The 22,769-nt window shown below is 42.1% G+C and overlaps 1 protein-coding gene across 23 annotated transcripts in view; it reads right to left on the bottom strand.

The window, feature by feature from the left end:
* The window catches only part of LOC110503956 (dixin-A), a 28,804-nt gene extending 7,004 nt beyond the window's left edge, over positions 1–21,800 (bottom strand). For 2 of the 23 annotated variants that reach the window (XR_016491483.1, XM_036961500.2), the window contains exons 1-12: positions 21,068–21,723; positions 11,173–11,330; positions 10,381–10,529; positions 8,443–8,532; positions 8,127–8,180; positions 7,968–8,018; positions 7,616–7,720; positions 7,408–7,461; positions 7,205–7,291; positions 7,025–7,099; positions 5,338–5,541; positions 5,141–5,207 (exon numbers count right to left, since the gene is read on the bottom strand). Coding sequence is in view for 14 of the 23 variants with exons in the window: in XM_036961500.2 (XP_036817395.1) it covers positions 5,141–5,207; positions 5,338–5,541; positions 7,025–7,099; positions 7,205–7,291; positions 7,408–7,461; positions 7,616–7,720; positions 7,968–8,018; positions 8,127–8,180; positions 8,443–8,532; positions 10,381–10,529; positions 11,173–11,330; positions 21,068–21,090 (1,117 nt within the window). In the remaining 9 variants the exon portion in view is untranslated. Of the gene's footprint in view, positions 1–5,140; positions 5,208–5,337; positions 5,542–7,024; positions 7,100–7,204; positions 7,295–7,407; positions 7,462–7,615; positions 7,721–7,967; positions 8,019–8,126; positions 8,181–8,442; positions 8,533–10,380; positions 10,530–11,172; positions 11,331–21,067 lie in introns of all 23 variants that reach the window. The other 21 variants (XR_016491485.1, XM_036961501.2, XR_016491489.1 and 18 more) reach the window with 19 other exon arrangements.
* Positions 21,801–22,769: the final 969 nt, after the last annotated feature.

Here is a 22,769-nt window from a genome sequence, read left to right as displayed (position 1 = left end):
TGGTACAGAGCAGCATAGGCAGGATACAGTAGATGGTATCGAGTACAGTATATACAGTGCCTTGCGAAAGTATTCGGCCCCCTTGAACTTTGCGACCTTTTGCCACATTTCAGGCTTCAAACATAAAGATATAAAACTGTATTTTTTTGTGAAGAATCAACAACAAGTGGGACACAATCATGAAGTGGAACGACATTTATTGGATATTTTTTAACAAATCAAAAACTGAAAAATTGGGCGTGCAAAATTATTCAGCCCCTTTACTGTCAGTGCAGCAAACTCTCTCCAGAAGTTCAGTGAGGATCTCTGAATGATCCAATGTTGACCTAAATGACTAATGATGATAAATACAATCCACCTGTGTGTAATCAAGTCTCCGTATAAATGCACCTGCACTGTGATAGTCTCAGAGGTACGTTAAAAGCGCAGAGAGCATCATGAAGAACAAGGAACACACCAGGCAGGTCCGAGATACTGTTGTGAAGAAGTTTAAAGCCGGATTTGGATACAAAAAGATTTCCCAAGCTTTAAACATCCCAAGGAGCACTGTGCAAGCGATAATATTGAAATGGAAGGAGTATCAGACCACTGCAAATCTACCAAGACCTGGCCGTCCCTCTAAACTTTCAGCTCATACAAGGAGAAGACTGATCAGAGATGCAGCCAAGAGGCCCATGATCACTCTGGATGAACTGCAGAGATCTACAGCTGAGGTGGGAGACTCTGTCCATAGGACAACAATCAGTCGTATATTGCACAAATCTGGCCTTTATGGAAGAGTGGCAAGAAGAAAGCCATTTCTTAAAGATATCCATAAAAAGTGTCGTTTAAAGTTTGCCACAAGCCACCTGGGAGACACACCAAACATGTGGAAGAAGGTGCTCTGGTCAGATGAAACCAAAATTGAACTTTTTGGCAACAATGCAAAACGTTATGTTTGGCGTAAAAGCAACACAGCTGAACACACCATCCCCACTGTCAAACATGGTGGTGGCAGCATCATGGTTTGGGCCTGCTTTTCTTCAGCAGGGACAGGGAAGATGGTTAAAATTGATGGGAAGATGGATGGAGCCAAATACAGGACCATTCTGGAAGAAAACCTGATGGAGTCTGCAAAAGACCTGAGACTGGGACGGAGATTTGTCTTCCAACAAGACAATGATCCAAAACATAAAGCAAAATCTACAATGGAATGGTTCAAAAATAAACATATCCAGGTGTTAGAATGGCCAAGTCAAAGTCCAGACCTGAATCCAATCGATAATCTGTGGAAAGAACTGAAAACTGCTGTTCACAAATGCTCTCCATCCAACCTCACTGAACTCGAGCTGTTTTGCAAGGAGGAATGGGAAAAAATGTCAGTCTCTCGATGTGCAAAACTGATAGAGACATACCCCAAGCGACTTACAGCTGTAATCGCAGCAAAAGGTGGCGCTACAAAGTATTAACTTAAGGGGGCTGAATAATTTTGCACGCCCAATTTTTCAGTTTTTGATTTGTTAAAAAAGTTTGAAATAGCCAATAAATGTCATTCCACTTCATGATTGTGTCCCACTTGTTGTTGATTCTTCACAAAAAAATACAGTTTTATATCTTTATGTTTGAAGCCTGAAATGTGGCAAAAGGTCGCAAAGTTCAAGGGGGCCGAATACTTTCGCAAGGCACTGTACATGAGGTGAGTATGTAAACAAAGTGGCATAGTTAAAGTGGCTAGTGATACATGTATTACATAAGGATGCAGTCGATGATATAGAGTACAGTATATACGTATGCATATGAGATGAATAATGTAGGGTAAGTAACATTATATAAGGTAGCATTGTTTAAAGTGGCTAGTGATATATTTACATCAGTTCCCATCAATTCCCATTATTAAAGTGGCTGGAGTTGAGTCAGTGTCAGTGTCACTGTGTTGGCAGCAGCCACTCAATGTTAGTGGTGGCTGTTTAACAGTCTGATGGCCTTGAGATAGAAGCTGTTTTTCAGGTGGTTGGAGGACAGGTAGTTTGCCCCCGGTGATGCGTTGTGCAGACCTCACTACCCTCTGGAGAGCTTTACGGTTGTGGGCGGAGCAGTTGCCGTACCAGGCGGTGATACAGCCCGCCAGGATGCTCTCGATTGTGCATCTGTAGAAGTTTGTGAGTGCTTTTGGTGACAAACCGAATTTCTTCAGCCTCCTGAGGTTGAAGAGGCGCTGCTGCGCCTTCTTCACGATGCTGTCTGTGTGAGTGGACCAATTCAGTTTGTCTGTGATGTGTATGCCGAGGAACTTAAAACTTGCTACCCTCTCCACTACTGTTCCATCGATGTGGATAGGGGGAAACATCTAGCCACTGGGATTTTTGCCTGTTCTTCAAGGCAAAATTGCTCCAGCTCCTTCAAGTTGGATGGGTTCCGCTGGTGTAAAACATTCTTTAAGTCATACCACAGATTCTCAATTGGATTTAGGTCTGGGCTTTGACTAAGCCATTCAAAGACATTTAAATGTTTCCCCTTAAACCACTCGAGTGTTGCTTTAGCAGCATGCTTAGGGTCATTGTCCTGCTGGAAGGTGAACCTCCACCCCAGTCTCAAATCTCAGGAAGACTGAAACAGGTTCCCTAAAGAATTTCCCTTTATTTAGCGCCATCCATCATTCCTTCAATTCTGACGAGATTCCCAGTCCCTGCTGATGAAAAACATCCCCACAGCATGCTGCTGCCACCACCATGGGTTACTGTGGGGATGGTGTTCTTGGGGTGATGAAAGGTGTTGGGTTTGCGCCAGACATAGCGTTTTCCTTGATGGCCAAAAAGCTTAATTTTAGTCTCATCTGACCAGAGTACCTTCTTCCATATGTTTGGGGAGTCTCCCACATGCCTTTTGGCGAACACCAAACATGGTTGCTTATTTTTTTCTGGACGCTCTTCCGTAAAGCCCAGCTCTGTGGAGTGTATGGTTTAAAGTGGTCCTATGGACAGATACTCCAATCTCCGCTGTGGAGCTTTGCAGCTCCTTCAGAGTTATCTTTGGTCTCATTGTTGCCTCTCTGATTAATGCCCTCCTTGCCTGGTCCGTGAGTTTTGGTGGGCGGCCCTCTTGGCAGGTTTGTTGTGGTGCCTTATTCTTTCCATTTTTTAATAATGGATTTAAATGTTGCTTCGTGTGGTGTTCAAAGGATTGGATATTTTTATACAACTCAACCCTGATCTGTACTTCTCCACAACTTTGTCCCTGACCTGTTTGGAGAGCTCCTTGGTCTTCAATGCCGCTTGCTTGGTGGTGCCCCTTGCTTATTGGTGTTGCAGACTCTGGGGCCTTTCAGAACAGGTGTAGTCGGAAGTTTACATTCAACCACTCCACACATTTCTTGTTAACAAACTATAGTTTTGTCAAGTTGATTATGACATCTACTTTGTGCATGACATGAGTAATTTTTCCAACAATTGTTTACAGACATATTATTTCACCTTATCACAATTCCAGTGGATCAAAAGTTTACATACACTAACTTGACTGTGCCTTTAAACAGCTTGGAACGTTTTCCAGAAGATTCTGTCATGGTTTTAGAAGCTTCAGATAGGCTAATTAACATAGTTTACATAATTTGAGTCAATTGGAGGTGTACCTGTGGATGTATTTCAATAACTACCTTCAAACTCAGTGCCTCTTTGCTTGACATCATGGGAAAATAAAAATAAATAAAAAATAAATAAAAAATGTACACCTCCACAAGCCTGGTCAATCCTTGGGAGCAATTTACAAATGCCTGAAGGTACCATGTTCATCTGTACAAACAAAACACCATGGGACCACGCAGCCGCCTTACCGCTCAGGAAGGAGGCGCGTTCTGTCTCCTAGAGATGAGCGTACTTTGGTGCAAAAAGTGCAAATCAATCCCAGAACAACAACAAAGGACCCTGTGAAGATGCTGGAGGAAACAGGTACAAAACTATCTATATCCCCAGTAAAACGAGTTCTATATCGACGTAACCTAAAATGACGGTTTGCAACTGCAACTACGGTTTGCAACTGCACATGGGGACAAAGATCATGCTTTTTTGAGAAATGTCCTCTGGTCTGATGAAACAAAAATAGAACTGTTGGGCCATAATGACCATTGTTATGTTTGGAGGAAAAAGGGGGAGGCTTGCAAGCCGAAGAACACCATCCCAACTGTGAAGCATGGCAGCATCATGTTGTGGGGGTGCTTTGCTGCAGGTGGGACTGGTGTATTTCACAAAATAGATGGTATCATGAGGCAGGAAAATGATGTGAATATATGGAAAAAAACATCTCAAGACATCAGTCAGGAAGTTAAAGCTTGGTTGCAAATGGGTCTTGCAAATGGACAATGACCCCAAGCATGCTTCCAAAGTTGTGGTAAAATGGCTTAAGAACAACAAAGTCTGACCTCAATCCTATAGACAATTTGTAGGCAGAACTGAAAAAACATGTGTGAGCATGGAGGTCTACAAACCTGACACAGTTACACCAGCTCTGTCAGGAGGAATGGGCCAAAATTCACCCAACTTATTGTGGGACGTTTGTGGAAGGCTACCCGAAACGTTTGAACCAAGTTAACGATTTAAAGGCAATGCTACCAAATACTAATTTACTGCATGTAAACCTCTGACCCACTGAGAATGTGATGAAAGAAATAAAAGCTGAAATAAATAATTCTCTCTCCAATTATTCTGACATTTCACATTCTTAACATAAAGTGGTGATCCTAACTGACCCAAGACAGGGTATTTCTACTAGGATTAAATATCAGGAATTGTGAAAAACTGAGATTAAATGTATTTGGCTAAGGTGTATGTAAACTTCTGACAGATCATGTGACACTTAGATTGCACACAGGTGGACTTGAACTAATTATGTGACTTCTGAAGGTAATTGGTTGCAACAGAACTTATTTAAGGGCTTCGTAGCAAAGTGGGCGAATACACATTCAAGTACCACTTTTTCATTTTTATTTTTTGAAACAAGGTATTTTTTTAAATTTCACTTCACCAATTTGGACTATTTTCTGTATATCCATTACATGCAATCCAAATAAACATCCATTTAAATTACAGGTTGTAATGCAACAAAATAGGAAAAATGCCAAGGGGGGTGAATACTTTTGCAAGGCATTGTAACAAACAGTATATCTTACTTGAGCTGGGTGGCCATGAATCCCTGTCTGTGGGGTTGGCTCTTCGTCCTGGTGACTTGTATGGACCCTACAAGAAGACAGAGTCACAGTTACTAGAAGAAATGCCAATTCAGCCAGTCACGATGTGCACACGATAAACACATGATTATGACATCAGGTGCAAAATATAACGCTAACAGCATACACACAGCACCCACCTCTGTGGTCTTCTGTGTGTATTGTTGTGTGTGTCCCTCTCTGTCCTGCTGCCTGCGGCGTGTGTCGAGTGTGTATAGGCGGTCCATGAGACTGGCCACCCCTTGCTCCAGTGTGTCCAGGGTGTGATGCTGAGGGTCGTGACCTGAGAAACCATCCCTCAGACTACGCAGGGCCTCCCTCACCAGCTGCAGTTCCTCTCCCTGCTAATACACACAAAATGACATAAAATACTAGAACTGGTGGCCAGGCCAATTTGAAGGTTGTTGATCATTTGGCTATGGCCTTTAACCTCCAGTAGGTCTCTAGCTCTAGAGACAGCAATAACGATGACATGAAACACACATTAAATTAATCACTCACTCCCTCCCACCCACACTCCCTCCCAGGAAATGTACATACAGTGCCTTTAGAATGTATTCAGACCCCTTGACTTTTCCAACATTTTGTTACGCTACAGCCTTATTCTAAATTTTCACCTCAATTTACACAGGGGGGGAAAAAATACATTTGTGCTAATATATAAAAAAATGAAATATAAGATTTACATAAGTATTCAGACCCTTTACTCAGTACTTTGTTAAAGCACCTTTGGCAGCGATTACAGCCTCGAGTCTTCCTGGGTATGACGCTACAAGCTTGGCACACCTGTATTTAGGGAGTTTCTCCCATTCTTCTCTGCAGATCCTCTCAAGCATTGTCAGGTTGGATGAGGAGCGTTGCTCCATAGTTATTTTCAGGTCTCTCCAGATATGTTCGATCGGGTCGTTGTCCTGTTGGGAGGTGAACCTTCGACCCAGTCTGAGGTCTTGAGCACTCTGGAGCAAGTTTTCATTAAGGATCTCTCTGTACTTTGCTCTGTTCATCTTTGCCTCGATCCTGCCTAGTCTCCCAGTCCCTGCCGCTGAAAAAACATCCCCACAGCATGATGCTGCCACCACCTTGCTTCACCATAGGGATGGTGCCAGGTTTCCTCCAGATGTGATGCTTGTCGTTCAGGCCAAAGAGTTCAATCTTGGTTTCATCAGAGCAGATAATCTTGTTTCTCATGGTCTGAGAGTCTTTGGGTTCCTTTTGGCAAACTCTGTCATGTGCCTTCTACTGAGGGGTGGCTTCCGTCTGGCCACTCTACCATGAAGGTCTGATTGGTGGAGTGCTGCAGAGATGGATGTCCTTCTGGAAGGTTCTCCCATCTCCACAGAGGAACTCTAGAGCTCTGTCAGAGTGACCATCAGGTTCCTGACCAAGGCCCTTCTCCCCCGATTGCTCAGTTTGGCCGGGCTGTCACTTCTAGTTAGTCTTGGTGGTTCCAAACTTCTTCCATTTAAGAATGACGGAGGCCACTGTGTTCTTGGGGACCTTCAATGCTGCAGAAAATTTTTGGTACCCTTCCCCAGATCTGTGCCTCGACACAACCCTGTCTCGGAGCTCTACGCACAATTCCTTCAATCTCGTAGCTTGGTTTTTGCTCTGACATGCTCTGTCAACTGTGGGACCTTATATAGACAGGTGTGTGCTTTCCAAAAACATTTTTTTTATTTGTAAAAATGTCTAAAAACCTGTTTTTGCTTTGTCATTGTGGGGTATGGTTTATAGAATCCTGAGGATTTAAAAAAAACTTAACAAAATGTGGAAAAAGTCAAGGGGTCTGAATACTTTACGAATGCACTGTAGGCGTTCATGACTCACAGCTGTGTGTTGGAAGGCCGGACCAGGGGGTGGGCTCACAGAGTTACTGTACCCACTCTTCTCACTCCTAGATGACTGAAGAAAAATAGATATAATAAATCTTACCAACTTTGCAAGCTACAACATATAGATGTCACTTACTGTAAGTGCAGTGGAAACAGTTTGATTATGGTACCATACCCTGTGGCTTCCTTCATTAGAGTTGTGCCGAGCATCATCCAGTTTCATTTGCTGTTGCTGAAGTAGTCTATCCTTTTTTCCAAGTTGCTGCTGGTTTTATAGACGTACCACTGAGATATCTGATACATTTCAACTACATAATCATATCCAAAATTGTTAAAGTTTGTTGAAATTGTGAAAATGCACTTAGTTCCTTATCTTACCTCATACTCATTGAGTAGTTTGTTCCGATCGCTCAACTTCCGTTTGAGCTCTGCCTACAAATATACAAAAATATACTTATATTTGTAACGTGGATGAACAAAACATTTTGTGAATATTTTAATACATAAATAGATAGAGCCATTGAATATAAAGGTCAAATATTAATTCTAAATGTCAACGTGTGTATTATCATATCATCTGACTCACGTTCTCCCCCTCCAGTTGCTCTTTGCCCATGCTGCACCTCAGTAGCTCCTGCTTCAGCTGCAGCACCGCAGCCTCCTGTACAGACATACGCTGCTGAAGAGCATCCTAATGAGGAAAGGCAGATCAAAGACAACGCTAGAGAGGCCGGCTTGCCTACCAAAGAGTAAGGACCCACATATGGATCATTATGAAGCCTAAAACAGAGCACACCACTCTTCTGTAAAGGAACACTGGAGGCTAAAAGGGGCTGCTTCTCTACACAATGCTGCCATGAGAACTGAATAAAAGCCAGTAATCCATGTATAAGTAATGATCCAAACAAACTTAAGAGGGTTTGACTGGCAGGTCTTACCTTAATAGCCTGAAGGTGGCGTGCCTCTTGCTTGTGCCTCAGAAGCTCCCTCTGAGAGGACAGAAAGACAGACAGACAGACTCAGAGACATTTCATTAGGAGGGGAAGGTCTGTGTTCTTATGGCAGCTCATCCACATTAAGCCCAATTACCACTGTACCTTCAGATCAAGAGCCTCCTCCATGCTTTGGTCCAGACGACTGCGGATTAGAACCTTCAAAGCGAGGGGATGAGCGGCATTATGTGAGAATAGAGAAATGTCAGAGCTTATAAGGAGACAGTGACCTGGCATGAAAGCAGTCTAAGCAGATAACATAGACTAATTCATGCTTCAACAGTATCTGCGTCTTCTCTGGACTCTAGAGTGACAATAAAAACATTATAGCATGCCGAGGTCTGACACCGTCACATCACAGTGAGTGGCTGAACATGCTGTATTATCTAGTGACTAAAGAGGATGGGGGCGGACACAGTACCAGCTGCTGCTCAGAGTTAGCTCTGCTATCCCCGAAGCCCAGGGAGACGTCCTGCTCGTCCTCAGGGAGAGAGCCGTGCAGCAGTAGAGCCTGGAGAGAGAAGAGAGGGATAGATACATACTGTACCTACTGTATACGTAACAAAGTCTATACACCCAGAATATATTTCACAGTATAAAAACACAGAGAGAAAGACAGCTACACACACACACACACACGGATGTACAACCTCACCTATACCACACGGCTGCCAACCTGAACTGGACAGTGAAAATAGAGCAAATGCTTGGCTTAGACATTGCAGGACCATTTTAAGCTCAGTTGGGCAGGGCGGGGTAGAGGTGGGGGGTGATTTTTATACCTGACATGATAGATTAGATTGTGCTGTTTTAGAGCAGTTAAATCCTGATACCAGATAAAGCTTGGATGATCACAATCTCATTGTAAACTTACCTTAGCTGGAGCCTTGGAGGGATACGTCTTAGACACACTAAACATGTTCCCATAAAGCTACACTGAACAAAAACATTAATGCAACATGTAAAGTGTTGGTCCCATGTTTCATGAACTGAAAACAAATATCCCAGAAATGTTCCATATTCACAAAAAACTTATTTCTCTCAAATGTTGTGCACAAATTTGTTTAGATCCCTGTTAATGAGCATTTCTCCTTTGCCAAGATAATTAATCCGCCTGACAGGTGTGGCATATCAAGAAGCTGATTAAACAGCATGATCATTACAAAGGTGCACCTTGTGCAGGGGACAATAAAAGGCCACTCTAAAATGTACAGTTTTGTCACACAACACAATGCCACAGATGTCTCAAGTTTGAGGGAGAGTACAATTGGCATGCTGACTGCAGGAATGTTCACCAGAGCTGTTGCCAGATAATTGAATGTTCATTTCTCTACCATAAGAGAATTTGGCAGTACGTCCAACCGGCCTCACAACCACAGACCGCATGTATGGCATCGTGTGGGCGAGCAGTTTGCTGATGCCTACATTGTAAACAGAGTGCCCCATGGTGGTGATGAGGTTATGGTATGGGCAGGCATAAGCTACAGACAACGAACACAACTGCATTTTATAGATGGCAAGTTTCTGCAGTTGTTCTTCATCAACTTCGTCCTGTAGCCATCGCCTGTATTGTGGGAGGCTTTATTGTCAACAAATCACTAGGGTACAGTAGATATATACAAATAAATGTGATATTGGCCTAATTGATTGTACAATGTTTAAACACATAATATGGTATTATGACTTCAGTTTGTGAGTGTGTGATATGGGGGTTAGAAATATTTTGACTTTATAAAGAAAACCTTTAATAAAACACTTCCATGTTGATCTGAGCCATTCCACTGGGCACACACTGGTTGAATCAACGTTGTTTCCACATAATTTCAATTCAATTACATTGAACTAACGTGGAATAGAGGTTAAATTGACGTCTGTGCCCAGTGGGTTACTGTTGGAAAACCACATTAGTGTCCGACTTTTGGCTGTCTCAGATGCACCTCCCCCAACTTCACTCCTCGACTTTCGTCTGCAGTCAGTTGCTTCAGCCTTACCACTCAAACGTGCCCAAAATCTGCAGTGCTGCTCGTGGTTTGTCATCTCGCTGAGTCTACCTTTAGATTATGAAGTCAATCTCAATATGATTCAGAAGCTTGAAAACTCCATTGGATTTTTGCCCCGCAAAAAACTATAACGGAACATAATTCATGATGTTTTTTTATTTTACTTTAAGTTTGTTTTGGAGTCTTAGACAATAGTTTCAGCATGGTTTTCCTTTTTCAAACAAGTTTGTTAATTATTTTATTTCAGTTTACTAATTTGTTTTTGTTTTGGTTTCAGTTTTGCATGCATGCATGTCTGAGTGCGTGTGTGTGTGTGTTTGTGTGAGTCCATGTGTGTGTGTGTGTTTGTTGTTGGTTACCTGCAGGCGGAACACCATCCTCCTGGCCTCCTGCATCTCCTTTTCCAGCTGCTCCTGGTGACACTCCAGCTGCTCCTCCCATGACCTCTCCTCCTCTGGCCCACCATGCCCTGTGGCAGGACACAGGCCGCAGAGAGACAACACCTCTTCTGGAGGGCACAGACAGACACGCGGACAGACGGAGACAGACAGACGGACAGACGGACGGATGGACGGACGGACGGATGGATGGATGGACAGACAGATGGATAGATGGACAGGCAGATGGATAGATGGACAGACAGATGGATAGATGGACAGACAGATGGATAGATGGACAGACAGATGGATAGATGGACAGACAGATGGATGGATGGACAGACAGATGGATAGATGGACAGACAGATGGATAGATGGACAGACGGACGGACGGACGGACGGATGGATGGATGGATGGACAGACAGATGGATAGATGGACAGACAGATGGATAGATGGACAGACAGATGGATAGATGGACAGACAGATGGATAGATGGACAGACAGATGGATAGATGGACAGACAGATGGATAGATGGACAGACAGATGGATAGATGGACAGACAGATGGATGGATGGATGGACAGACAGATGGATGGATGGACAGACAGATGGACAGACAGATGGATAGATGGACAGACAGATGGATAGATGGACAGACAGATGGATAATGGACAGAGACAGAAACAGAACGGGCATGATACAACATCCTTTTTGTAGCAGATTAATCAAATGGAAACGGATCTCAGCACGAGAAAATGGATGTGCAGCCAACCTGTATCAGATTTCCTTTCCGTCAACTCTGATTTGTTATCCCCAGGCTCGGCATGGTCTTCAGATTGAGCTGAGATAAATGCTTCTTTAGGAGTGTCTGTGGACTGAGCGATGATGTACTCTTCTTTAGGGGAGTGTGCAGGGCTGGCTGAACTGAGGCTGCAACAGATGGTGCGAAAAGACAGGAATAAGGAATGAGTTTGTTTGCTGCGGAGCCAAATAAAAAGAAACAGTAAATAAATATAAAAGGAAGACATTATTCTTCTTGAAATTACATACATATACTGTACATAAATGCCATCTGGACTAAGCAATATTTCAACTGAATGATACACTGTGAACATACACTCCCTCCATATTTATTTGGACAGTGAAGCTAAAACTTTAAATTTAGCTCTATACTCCAGCATTTTGAACTTGAGATCAAGTATTTCATATGCAACTGACAGTATGTATGAAAATACATTCAAATAAGAGGTGACATTCTGTACAGTGGCCTAATATTAAACATTTGATATCAAATCCAAAATGCTGGAATATAGAGCCAAACTAAACGTTTTAGCTTCACTGTCCAAATAAATATGGAGGGAGTGAAAGTAAACACAGAGATGGACTTTGTTTGTTCATTCATTCATTCAACTTGATTGACACAAACATAAGTGACTGTTTGTATAAAGTTTTACTTAAGTTAGAATACACTTTACAGGCAACAGCAGACACATGGGACACATTGAGTCACAATTATTTCAAAAAGTAAAATAGGGGCAGGATTTAGAAACAAGCTGTTTTAGTGTTTTGGGGATGAACACATTCTTAGGATCAGTTTTTCCTCAGGGGACGTCAGTTCAAAACTAACAATGATTTCAATGTCTCTGAGAGGATTATTTCCTCTTTCAGCATGTATTGAGTCTGTTATATACTGAGTCTGTAAGGTTCTGGGTCTGTTATATAGTCATTCTCTTAGGTACTGAGTTTGTTAGGTACTGGGTCTGTTAGGTACTGGGTCTGTTAGGTACGGAGTCTGTTAGATACTGGGTCTGTTATATAGTCATTCTCTTAGGTACTGAGTTTGTTAGGTACTGGGTCTGTTAGGTTCTGGGTCTGTTAGGTACGGAGTCTGTTAGATACTGGGTCTGTTATATAGTCATTCTCTTAGGTACTGAGTTTGTTAGGTACTGGGTCTGTTAGGTTCTGGGTCTGTTAGGTACTGAGTCTGTTAGGTACTGGGTCTGTTATATAGTCATTCTCTTAGGTACTGAGTTTGTTAGGTACTGGATCTGTTAGGTTCTGGGTCTGTTAGGTACTGAGTCTGTTAGGTACTGGGTCTGTTATATAGTCAGTCTGTTAGGTACTGGGTCTGTTATGTACTGAGTTTGTTAGGTACTGGATCTGTTATAAAGTCTGTCTGTTAGGTACTGGGTCTGTTATGTACTGAGTCTGTTACGTACTGTGTATGTTATGTAGTCAGTCTGTTAGGTACTGGGTCTGTTATGTAGTCAGTCTGTATGTTATGATGAGGTCTAGGCCTCTTGTCATGTTCCCTCTTCTGTGTTTTCTAGAAATGGGATCATGTGTACTATGACCCCAGGCATTGGAAATGGCTCTCAGATGGGGGATTCCAAGATCCGTTTCTTAGTATCTGTGGGAAAACAACCATGCTTCTGTCTGTGTTATAAAGTCATTTGCCAGACAAGGGATAAACTACACCCCTATTCAGGGCAGTATGTCTGTTTAATGAATTTGAAATATGTATTTCAATGACTTTTTTTGCGTATGTTGTCATTTGTATTTTTTTTTACCCTTCACATTAGCATTTTGGTCATTTAGCTTCTACAGTAACTTACAGTCAGTGCATTCAACTAATGTAGAAAGAGGTAAACAAGCACATTAGCACAGTGATAGCAAGTAAGACACTTTTACCATTACTGAAAATGTTGTTGAGGTTAAGGAGGTACTTGCAAATGTATTTTGTATTTTGAATATTCAAGATACAATACTTGTATTTTAAATCAATGCTTTGCAAAAGTATTATGTATTTTATTTTAATACCTTGGTCTTCATGGTATTTTGTAATTGTATTTTGTCATGTTTGCCCATCTCTGCCACTTTTCAACATAAGACCCTTGGGCATAACATGTTGAAAAGGGGAGAGAGACTATGTTTGAACCTTTCTGCAAGATTGGTGGATGATGATGGATTGCATTTATGTATCCATATGTTACTTGGTGTGAAGAGGAATGTTGACATGAGTAATTAGACTCACATTACAGCCTGTGTGTGAGATGAACATCTGGTTTAATGTAGTGTTAGGATGGCATCTGTCTTTTTGCATTTAAAAAAACAACATTGCATGACTAAATTTGAGAGCTGCGACCGTATAACTGCCCTGGCTTGATCTCTCCCTTTTGCAAACCATGTAATTAGATGGACTTGGGGTTGCTATAGGGAAAGAATACTACACATTGTTTTTACTTTAACGCCAATTCCACGATAAAAGAGAAATGCTGAGAATTAGATTTTTCACTTAAAAATGTATGTAAAAAAAAAAAAAGATTGTCAAATTAAACAAACTGTACAACTAGGTTTGTTAGTGTTAGTGAATGATTAAAGGGTAGATAAACGTAAATGATATGGTAACAGAGTGATCGTGAGGTAACAGAGTGATGTTCAGTGGACATTGTTAAAAGTAGTCCTTGTGCATATAGTTATGTGGTTTGTTTTACTTTGCAATCACTGGTTTTTGTTTGACATACATTTTAAAGTGAAAAATCGGAGTCTCGGCATCACTCTGTTACCATGGAATTGACGTTTATCCACCCTTTATCCATTCACTAACACTGTGAACAGAGGGAGATGTATGGGGGTTAATTGGGCCACAGGTGGGTCTGTCTGTATGTGCTCTCTTACTGTGCCTCAGCTATAAATGATTAATACTGTATGTGGAGGCAGGTACCATATAATGCTTGCTTAGATCGATATGTAATTGAGTTGGTAGGGATGTATAGTAGATACAGTATGATGACATGAATAGAATTGTGAGAATTATGTTATATACAGTGCATTCGGGAAAGTATTCAGACTCCTTGACTTTTTCCACATTTTGTAACGTTACAGCCTTATTCTAAAATTGATTAAATTGTTTTTTCCCCTCATAAATCTACACACAATACCCCATAATGTCAAAGCAAAACAGGTTTTTAGACACATTTACATAAGTATTCAGACCCTTTATTCAGTACGTTGTTGAAGCACCCTTGGCAGCAATTACAGCCTCGAGTCTTCTTGGGTATGACACTACAAGCTTGGCAAACCTGTATTTTTTGCAGATCCTCTCAAGCTCTGTCAGGTCCTTGCTGCTGAAAAACATCCCCACAGCAAGATGCTGCCACAACCATGCTTCACCATAGGGATGGTTTTTATTTTATTTTATTTGTTTAACCTTTATTTATTTAGGCAGGTAGCACCACAACATGACAACAACATGGTAGCAACACAAAAATGGGAGCAGCTCAAGCATGGTGCAAACATTATTGGGCACAGACAACAGCACAAAGGGCAATAATGTAGAGACAACAATACATCACGCGAAGCAGCCACAATTGTCAGTAAGAGTGTCCATGATTGAGTCTTTGAATGAAGAGACAGATATAAAACTGTCCAATTTGTGTGTTTGTTGGGGCTCGTTCCAGTCGCTAGCTGCAGCGAACTGAAAGAGGAGCGACCCAGGGCGAACCAGTGCTTTGGGGACCTTGAACAGAATGTGACTGGGTGTTGTATGTGGATGATGAGGGCTGCAGTAGGTATCTCAGATAGGGAGGAGTAAGGCCTAAGAGGGTTTTATAAATAATCATCAACCAGTGGGTCTTGCGACGGGTATACAGTTGACCAGTTTACAGAGGAGTATAGAGTGCCGTGATGTGTCCTATGAGGAGCATTGGTGGCAAATCTGATGGCTGAATGGTAACATCTAGGTATTGGCCAGGTGATAAGGCCAGGTTTCCAGGTTTCCTCCAGACGTGACGCTTGGCATTCAGCGAAAGAGTTCAATCTTGGTTTCATCAGAGCATAGAATCTTGTTTCTCATGTTCTGAGAGTCCTTCAGGTGCCTTTTAGCAAACTACAAGCGGGCCGTCATGTGCCTTTTACTGAGGAGTGGCTTCCGTCTGGCCACTCTACCATAGAGACCTGATTGGTGGAGTGCTGCAGAGATGGTTGTCCTTCTGGAAGGTTCTTCCATCTCCACAGAGGAACTCTAGAGCTCCGTCAGAGTGACCATCAGGTTCCTGACCAAGGCCCTTCTCCCCCAATTGCTCAGTTTGGCAGGGCGGCCAGCTCTAGGAGGAGTCTTGGTGGTTCCAAACTTCTTCCATTTAAGACTGATGGCGGCCACTGTGTTCTTGGGGACCTTCAATGCTGCAGACATTTGGTACCCTTCCCCAGATCTGTGCCTCGACACAATCCTGTCTCTGAGCTCTACGGACAATTCCTTCAACCTCATGGCATGGTTTTTGCTCTGACATGCACTGTCAAATGTGGGACCTTATATAGACAGGTGTGTGCCTTTCCAAATCATGTCCAATCCATTGACTTAACCACAGGTGGACTCCAATCAAGTTGTAGAATCATCTCAAAGATGATCAATGGAAACAGGATGCACCTGAGCTCAATTTTTAGTCTCATAGCAAAGACTCTGAAAACTTACTGTATGTGAATAAGGTATTTCTGTTTTTATTTTATTTTATTTTTTGCTAACATTTCTAAAACCCTGTTTTCGCTTTGTCAGTATGGGATATTGTGTGTAGAATGATGAGGAAAATGTTTTATTTAATCCATTTTAGAATAAGGCTGTAATGTAACATTTTTGGGAAAAGTGAAGGGGTCTGAATACTTTCCGAATGCACTGTACCATCATACTCAGGAAGTTTGGAAAATGTTCTGTCATAAGGGGCCTACTTTGATGATTCTACTGAGCTACAGAGAAACAAGGACAGCCGGTTTCATCTTATCTGATTCTACTGAAGTGATTATCCCTAAGTACTCCACTGCAACTCATTTCAAATCATCTTGGAATAAGAACTGCAGGCAAAGACGTATGAAGTACATGCCAACCAATGTTCTGTATAAACCACTCTTATCGCGGCACCGCCCTTCCTTTGCCCTGGGTGCAGTTTGTTATAGCTACATGTGGTAATTTCTGTGGATTTCCCTTAAAGGATGTACCCTGCTGATCTGTTGTGCCAACTGAAACAACAACATACAGTAGAGATACCAAAATTAGCCACTGAGATTAGCAAGAGATGAGCTTCACTTCAGCATATCTGGTCTTTGCATGTCTTTTGTAATCCCTTTATTTTATATTATTTAACCTTTATTTAACCAGGAAGGGCTCATTGAGATTAAAATATATTTTTCAAGAGCACCCTGGCCAAGATAGGCAGCACCAAGTCATTACAAAAAAAATCACAGACAGACAACATGAAAAACTACAAGTAATCTAGTAAAAACCATTGAATACACAAGAGTATGAAACAGCAAATTAAAAACATTGACAGGTCAGGGAATCAGCCCCAAAATCCTTCATCAGTGATTTAAAAACACCAATCGGGACAAGTTCTTCCAGTTTAAAAGTATTTTGTGAGGTGTTCCAAGACGATGGCGCAGAGTACAAAAAAGCCCTTTTACCAAATTCAGTTCGGACATTTGGAACAGTTAGCAAGATAAAGTCCAGCGAACGAAGAGAGTACCCACCACATTTCTGAACAATAAAAATGCACAAATAAAAAGGTAGTAAACCCAAAATGGCTTTGTAAATAAAAGTATACCAGTGGCTGAGCCTACGAGTGACTAGAGAAGGCCAGCCAACCCTGGTATACAAAGTGCAGTGGTGCGTAAGGGTTTTGCAATTTAAAATAAATCTCAAAGTGCCATGGTAAAGGGTGTCAATTGATCTCAAACACTGAGCGGAAGCATTCATATACACTGCTCAAAAAAATAAAGGGAACACTTAAACAACACAATGTAACTCCAAGTCAATCACACTTCTGTGAAATCAAACTGTCCACTTAAGAAGCAACACTGATTGACAATAAATTCCACATGCAGTTGTGCAAATGGAATAGACAACAGGTGGAAATTATAGGCATTTAGCAAGACACCACCAATAAAGGAGTTGTTCTGCAGGTGGGGACCACAGACCACTTCTCAGTTCCTATGCTTCCTGGCTGATGTTTTGGTCACTTTTGAATGCTTGCGGTGCTTTCACTCTAGTGGTAGCATGAGACGGAGTCTACAACCCACACAAGTGGCTCAGGTAGTGCAGCTCATCCAGGATGGCACATCAATGCGAGATGTGGCAAGAAGGTTTGCTGTGTCTGTCAGCGTAGTGTCCAGAGCATGGAGGCGCTACCAGGAGACAGGCCAGTACATCAGGAGACGTGGAGGAGGCCGTAGGAGGGCAACAACCCAGCAGCAGGACCGCTACCTCTGCCTTTGTGCAAGGAGGAGCAGGAGGAGCACTGCCAGAGCCCTGCAAAATGACCTCTAGCAGGCCACAAATGTGCATGTGTCTGCTCAAACGGTCAGGAACAGACTCCATGAGGGTGGTATGACGTCCACAGGTGGGGGTTGTGCTTACAGCCCAACACCGTGCAGGACGTTTGGCATTTGCCAGAGAACACCAAGATTGGCAAATTTGCCACTGGCGCCCTGTGCTCTTCACAGATGAAAGCAGGTTCACACTGAGCACATGTGACACACGTGACAGTCTGGAGACGCCATGGAGAACATTCTGCTGCCTGCAACATCCTCCAGCATAACCGGTTTGGCGGTGGGTCTGTCATGGTGTGGGGTGGCATTTCTTTGGGGGGGGGCACACAGCCCTCCATGTGCTCGCCAGAGGTAGCCTGACTGCCATTAGGTACCGAGATGAGATCCTCAGACCCCTTGTGAGACCATATGCTGGTGTGGTTGGCCCTGGGTTCCTCCTAATGCAAGACAATGCGAGACCTCATGTGGCTGGAGTGTGTCAGCAGTTCCTGCAAGAGGAAGGCATTGATGCTATGGATTGGCCCGCCCGTTCCCCAGACCTGAATCCAATTGAGCACATCTGGGACATCATGTCTCGCTCCATCCACCAATGCCACGATGCACAACAGACTGTCCAGGAGTTGGCGGATGCTATAGTCCAGGTCTGGGAGAAGATCCCTCAGGAGACCATCCGCCACCTCATCAGGAGCATGCCCAGGCGTTGTATGGAGGTCATACAGGCACGTGGAGGCCACACACACTACTGAGCCTCATTTGGACTTGTTTTAAGGACATTACATAAAAGTTGGATCAGCCTGTAGTGTGGTTTTCCACTTTAATTTTGAGTGTGACTCCAAATCCAGACCTCCATGGGTTGATAAAATTGATTTCCATTGATATTTTTTGTGTGGTTTTGTTGTCAGCACATTCAACTATGTAAAGAAAAAAGTATTTAATAAGAATATTTCATTCATTCAGATCTAGGATGTGTTATTTTAGTGTTCCCTTTATTTTTTGAGCAGTGTATAAAATATCCCCATATAGCTGAAGTCGGAAGTTTACATACACTTAGGTTGGAGTCATTAAAACATTTTTTTTTTCAACCAATCCACAAATTTCTGGTTAACAAACTATAGTTTTGGAAAGTCGGTTAGGACGTTACTTTGTGTATGACACAAGTCATTTTTCCAACAATTGTTGACTGAGAGATTATTTCACTTATAATTCACTTTATCACAATTCCAGTGTGTCAGAAGTTTACACACACTAAGTTGCCTGTGCCTTCAAACAGCTTGGAAAATTCCAGAAAATTATGTCATGGCTTTAGAAGCTTCTGATAGGCTAATTGACATATGGGAAATCATGGGAAAATCAAAGAAAATGCCTGAAGGTACCACGTTCATCTGTACAAACAATAGTACGCAAGTATAAACACCATGGGACCATGCAGTCGTCATTTCGCTTAGGAAGGAGACGCATTCTGTCTCCTAAAGATGAACATACTTTAGTGTGAAAAGTGCAAATCAATCCCAGAACAACAGCAAAGGACCTTGTGAAGATGCTGGAGAAAACAGGTACAAAAGTATATCCACAGTAAAACGAGTCCTATATCAACATAACCTGAAAGGCCGCTCAGCAAGGAAGAAACCACTGCTCCAAAACCGCCATTAAAAAGTCAGACTACGGTTTGCAACTGCACATGGGGGAAAAGATCATACTTTTTGGAGAAATGTCCTCTGGTCTGATGAAACAAAAATAGAACTGGCCATAATGACCATCGTTGTGTTTAGAGGAAAAAGGGGGAGGCTTGCAAGCCAAAGAACACCATCCCAACTGTGATGCACAGTGGTGGCAGCATCATGTTGTGGGGGTGCTTTGCTGCAGGAGGGACTGGTGCACTTCACAAAATAGATGGCATCATGAGGAGAGAAAATTATGTGGATATATTGAAGCAACATTAAGACATCAGTCAGGAAGTTAAAGCTTGGTCACAAATGGGTCTTCCAAATGGACAATGACCCCAAGCATACTTCCAAAGTTGTGGCAAAATGGCTTAAGGACAACAAAGTCAAGGTATTGTTGTGGACTTCACAAAGACCTGACCTCCGTCCCATAGAACATTTGTGGGCAGAACTGAAAAAGTGTGTGTGAGCAAGGAGTACAATCCTGACCCAGTTACACCAGCTCTGTCAGGAGGAATGGGCCAAATGTCACCCAACTTATTGTGGGAAGCTTGTGGAAGGCTACCCGAAATGTTTGACCCAAGTTAAACAATTTAAAGGCAATGCTACCAAATACTAATTGAGTGTATGTAAACAGACCCACTGGGAATGTATTGAAATAAATAAAAGTTTAAATAAATAAATCTCTCTCCTATTATTCTGACATTTCGCATTCTTAAAATAAATTGGTCATCCTAACTGACGGAAAACAGGGAATTTTTACTAGAATTAAATGTCAGGAATTGTGAAAAACTGAGTTTAAATGTATTTGGCTAAGGTGTATGTGAACTTCCGACTTCAACTGTATAAAATATAGTAAATCCTCTTCAAATAATAAATTGTTTTTACCTCATATCTTTCTTCAATGTAACTGAATTGCTTTATATTTTCAATGTTATCTCTGAAAGAGGATCACTTACACACATTCAAGACCTGAGGCCTAGTTTTACAGTATAATGTCATTTGTTTGTTTACTGTCAATTTATTTTGGGTTAGAAATAAAACCTCCACTATGGTGGGCAAATATTAAACAGAAATTATCCTAATCTCTGGAACTAAATACTATATAACACTAAAACACAATTTGAGATTGGACATGCTCATATACAGTGTGATGCTAATCAGTCTGATCAAAGTAAATCTGAGATGTGAGCCAATCTGCAAATGGAAATCACAGCAATGCCAAACACTGTAGTTAGCTGTTGCTAGGCAATGTCACACATCCAGCTCACATAGACTTCCAGACAAACACCTACACGGACGCACAGTACCCATACCAAAGAAACACACACCCACACCTACATTCAGACAATAGCCGACAGCCCAGCCCTAAAATGATGTGAACTACTCAATTTCTACAAGGTATCATACTATGATTACTTTCTCCAACACGTGTAATATATATCTATATTGTATGAACATAAGATAATATTGATTAGACAAAGAAATGGCATCTCCTTCTAAATGACATAGTGCTTGCATTGTATCGAGGTGTCATAACCACTCCCGTCACTGTTAAGGTAGCAACATGTAAAGACAATGAACAAACACTGCATTTCTATAACCACTGATTGTAACAATGAGAGGGAGCGAGACAGTGTTATGTAAAAAAAGAGATATTGCAAATAATTTGTCAAATCCAACTCTTACCATTTCATCTGTTTGGCTCCCATGCTGGTTTGTTGCACTCTTAACCTCCCATTCAGCCTCTGCCCTGCATGTGGGTGATGCTTCCCTAGTCAGTCAGAAACATAGCCCCAAAACAGACCCAGCAGCAGGGGTGGGAGCAGCACTGCCAACACTAAACCAGCGGACTGAGCCTCCACGTCACACACACTACTGTGTTCAATCTGCAATAACAGCTAACAGTGTGTTCAAACCTTCTCCAGCATATTCCTTACATACAGCTAGAAATCCTAACCAACAGCTCTGGACTCTTCTCTAAATCACTCCCTGGAAGAACCCAATGGAAATCCTGGCTCAATCCCCCCAGCCCCTGGCAGAAGGGAGAGGATTGGTGTTCAGGCTCACCAGCGGCTGCCTAGTTTTTCAGAACACACTCCCCCTGTGGCTGAGCTCACCAGCTCCCATTCACAAACACAATGTTTGTGTTCTTTCTAGAGGAGAATTCCTGCAGCTCTCCTCCTCCATATATTTTCTCCCTTGCTTTCTCTCTCCCTCAGCCTATATCTCCCTCCCTCCTCACAGTCTTTCTCGTGTTCAGCCGCACAGGCTTTTTTCTCTGTCCCTTGTTCTTTCAGTGAGCAGCAGGGCTGTCAGACATAGCTCTAGCTGAGTGTTTACCCTCCCCCTCCCACTCTCTCTTTCTTACCTCCCCCTCCCACACTCTTCCCCTCTCACTAGAGGAGGAGGGGGCCTGTATGTTCTGCTAGCTGAAATGGGGCATATCTCCTTTACATTGGTCTGCTAAGCTACAGTATATTCTAGGCTAACACTGTGTGGTATGTGGTTTCCAACTGAGCCATTTTTGGCTGACACAAAATCACAGGTTTGTATGAAGCCACGTCAAACAAGTTGAAGCATGTGTGAGTAATGATATATTATCTCAATCAATAACTTGAACAACCAGGTCGAGGACACTGGGCCATATAATGCTTAAGCATTGATAATAATAGTATTTTAAAGCTATAATGATAGCATGTCACATCAACTCTATGATTTGAATAAATAAGCATTTGTTTTCTATTAGATCAAATACTTACAACCTGAGTTTAAAGACATTTATTTTATGTCTGAATTTTTGGATTGGAGAAAGATAGGGCACTTGCACAACACCGTATTATCAGCCTGACCAAAACTGTGGGAAACTAGGATCATCTTGGTTTGAATAAGGGAGGCAATGAAGACAAAAGGCTTTGTGTGACATGGAATGCTAATGATATGTATTGACTCTTTTGGGCCATAGCAGTAGCAGCAGGCAGAGTACAGCGGAAAGGGATCGAGGTGTTCTTGTAACGAAAACTAAGTATCATATTTTCTACATGCCTTGTAAACAACAGTTGTAGACGAACAGTGAAATGCTTACTTATGCGTCCTTCTCCAACAATGCAGAGTTAAGATAAAGATAAAAAATTAAATACAAAATGTAAATATTGACAAGAGGAAAAAATACACAGTCAATAATGAAAAATAACATGGTTATATACAGGGAGTACCAGTACCGAATCTATGTGCAGGGGTACAAGGTAATTGAGGTAGCTATGTACATATATGTAGGGATAAAGTTACTAGGGAACAGGATAGACAATAGACAGTAGCAGAAGCATACGTGGTGAGTGTGAAAGTGTGTGAGAGTGTGTGTGTTTGTGGCAACAGTAGGCATAAGGTGCAT

The sequence above is a fragment of the Oncorhynchus mykiss genome, chromosome 24 (assembly GCF_057628025.1).
Source record: "Oncorhynchus mykiss isolate SJ-2025 chromosome 24, ASM5762802v1, whole genome shotgun sequence".
Lineage (NCBI taxonomy): Eukaryota > Metazoa > Chordata > Actinopteri > Salmoniformes > Salmonidae > Oncorhynchus > Oncorhynchus mykiss.
This window is presented reverse-complemented; position numbering and strand designations above follow the sequence as displayed.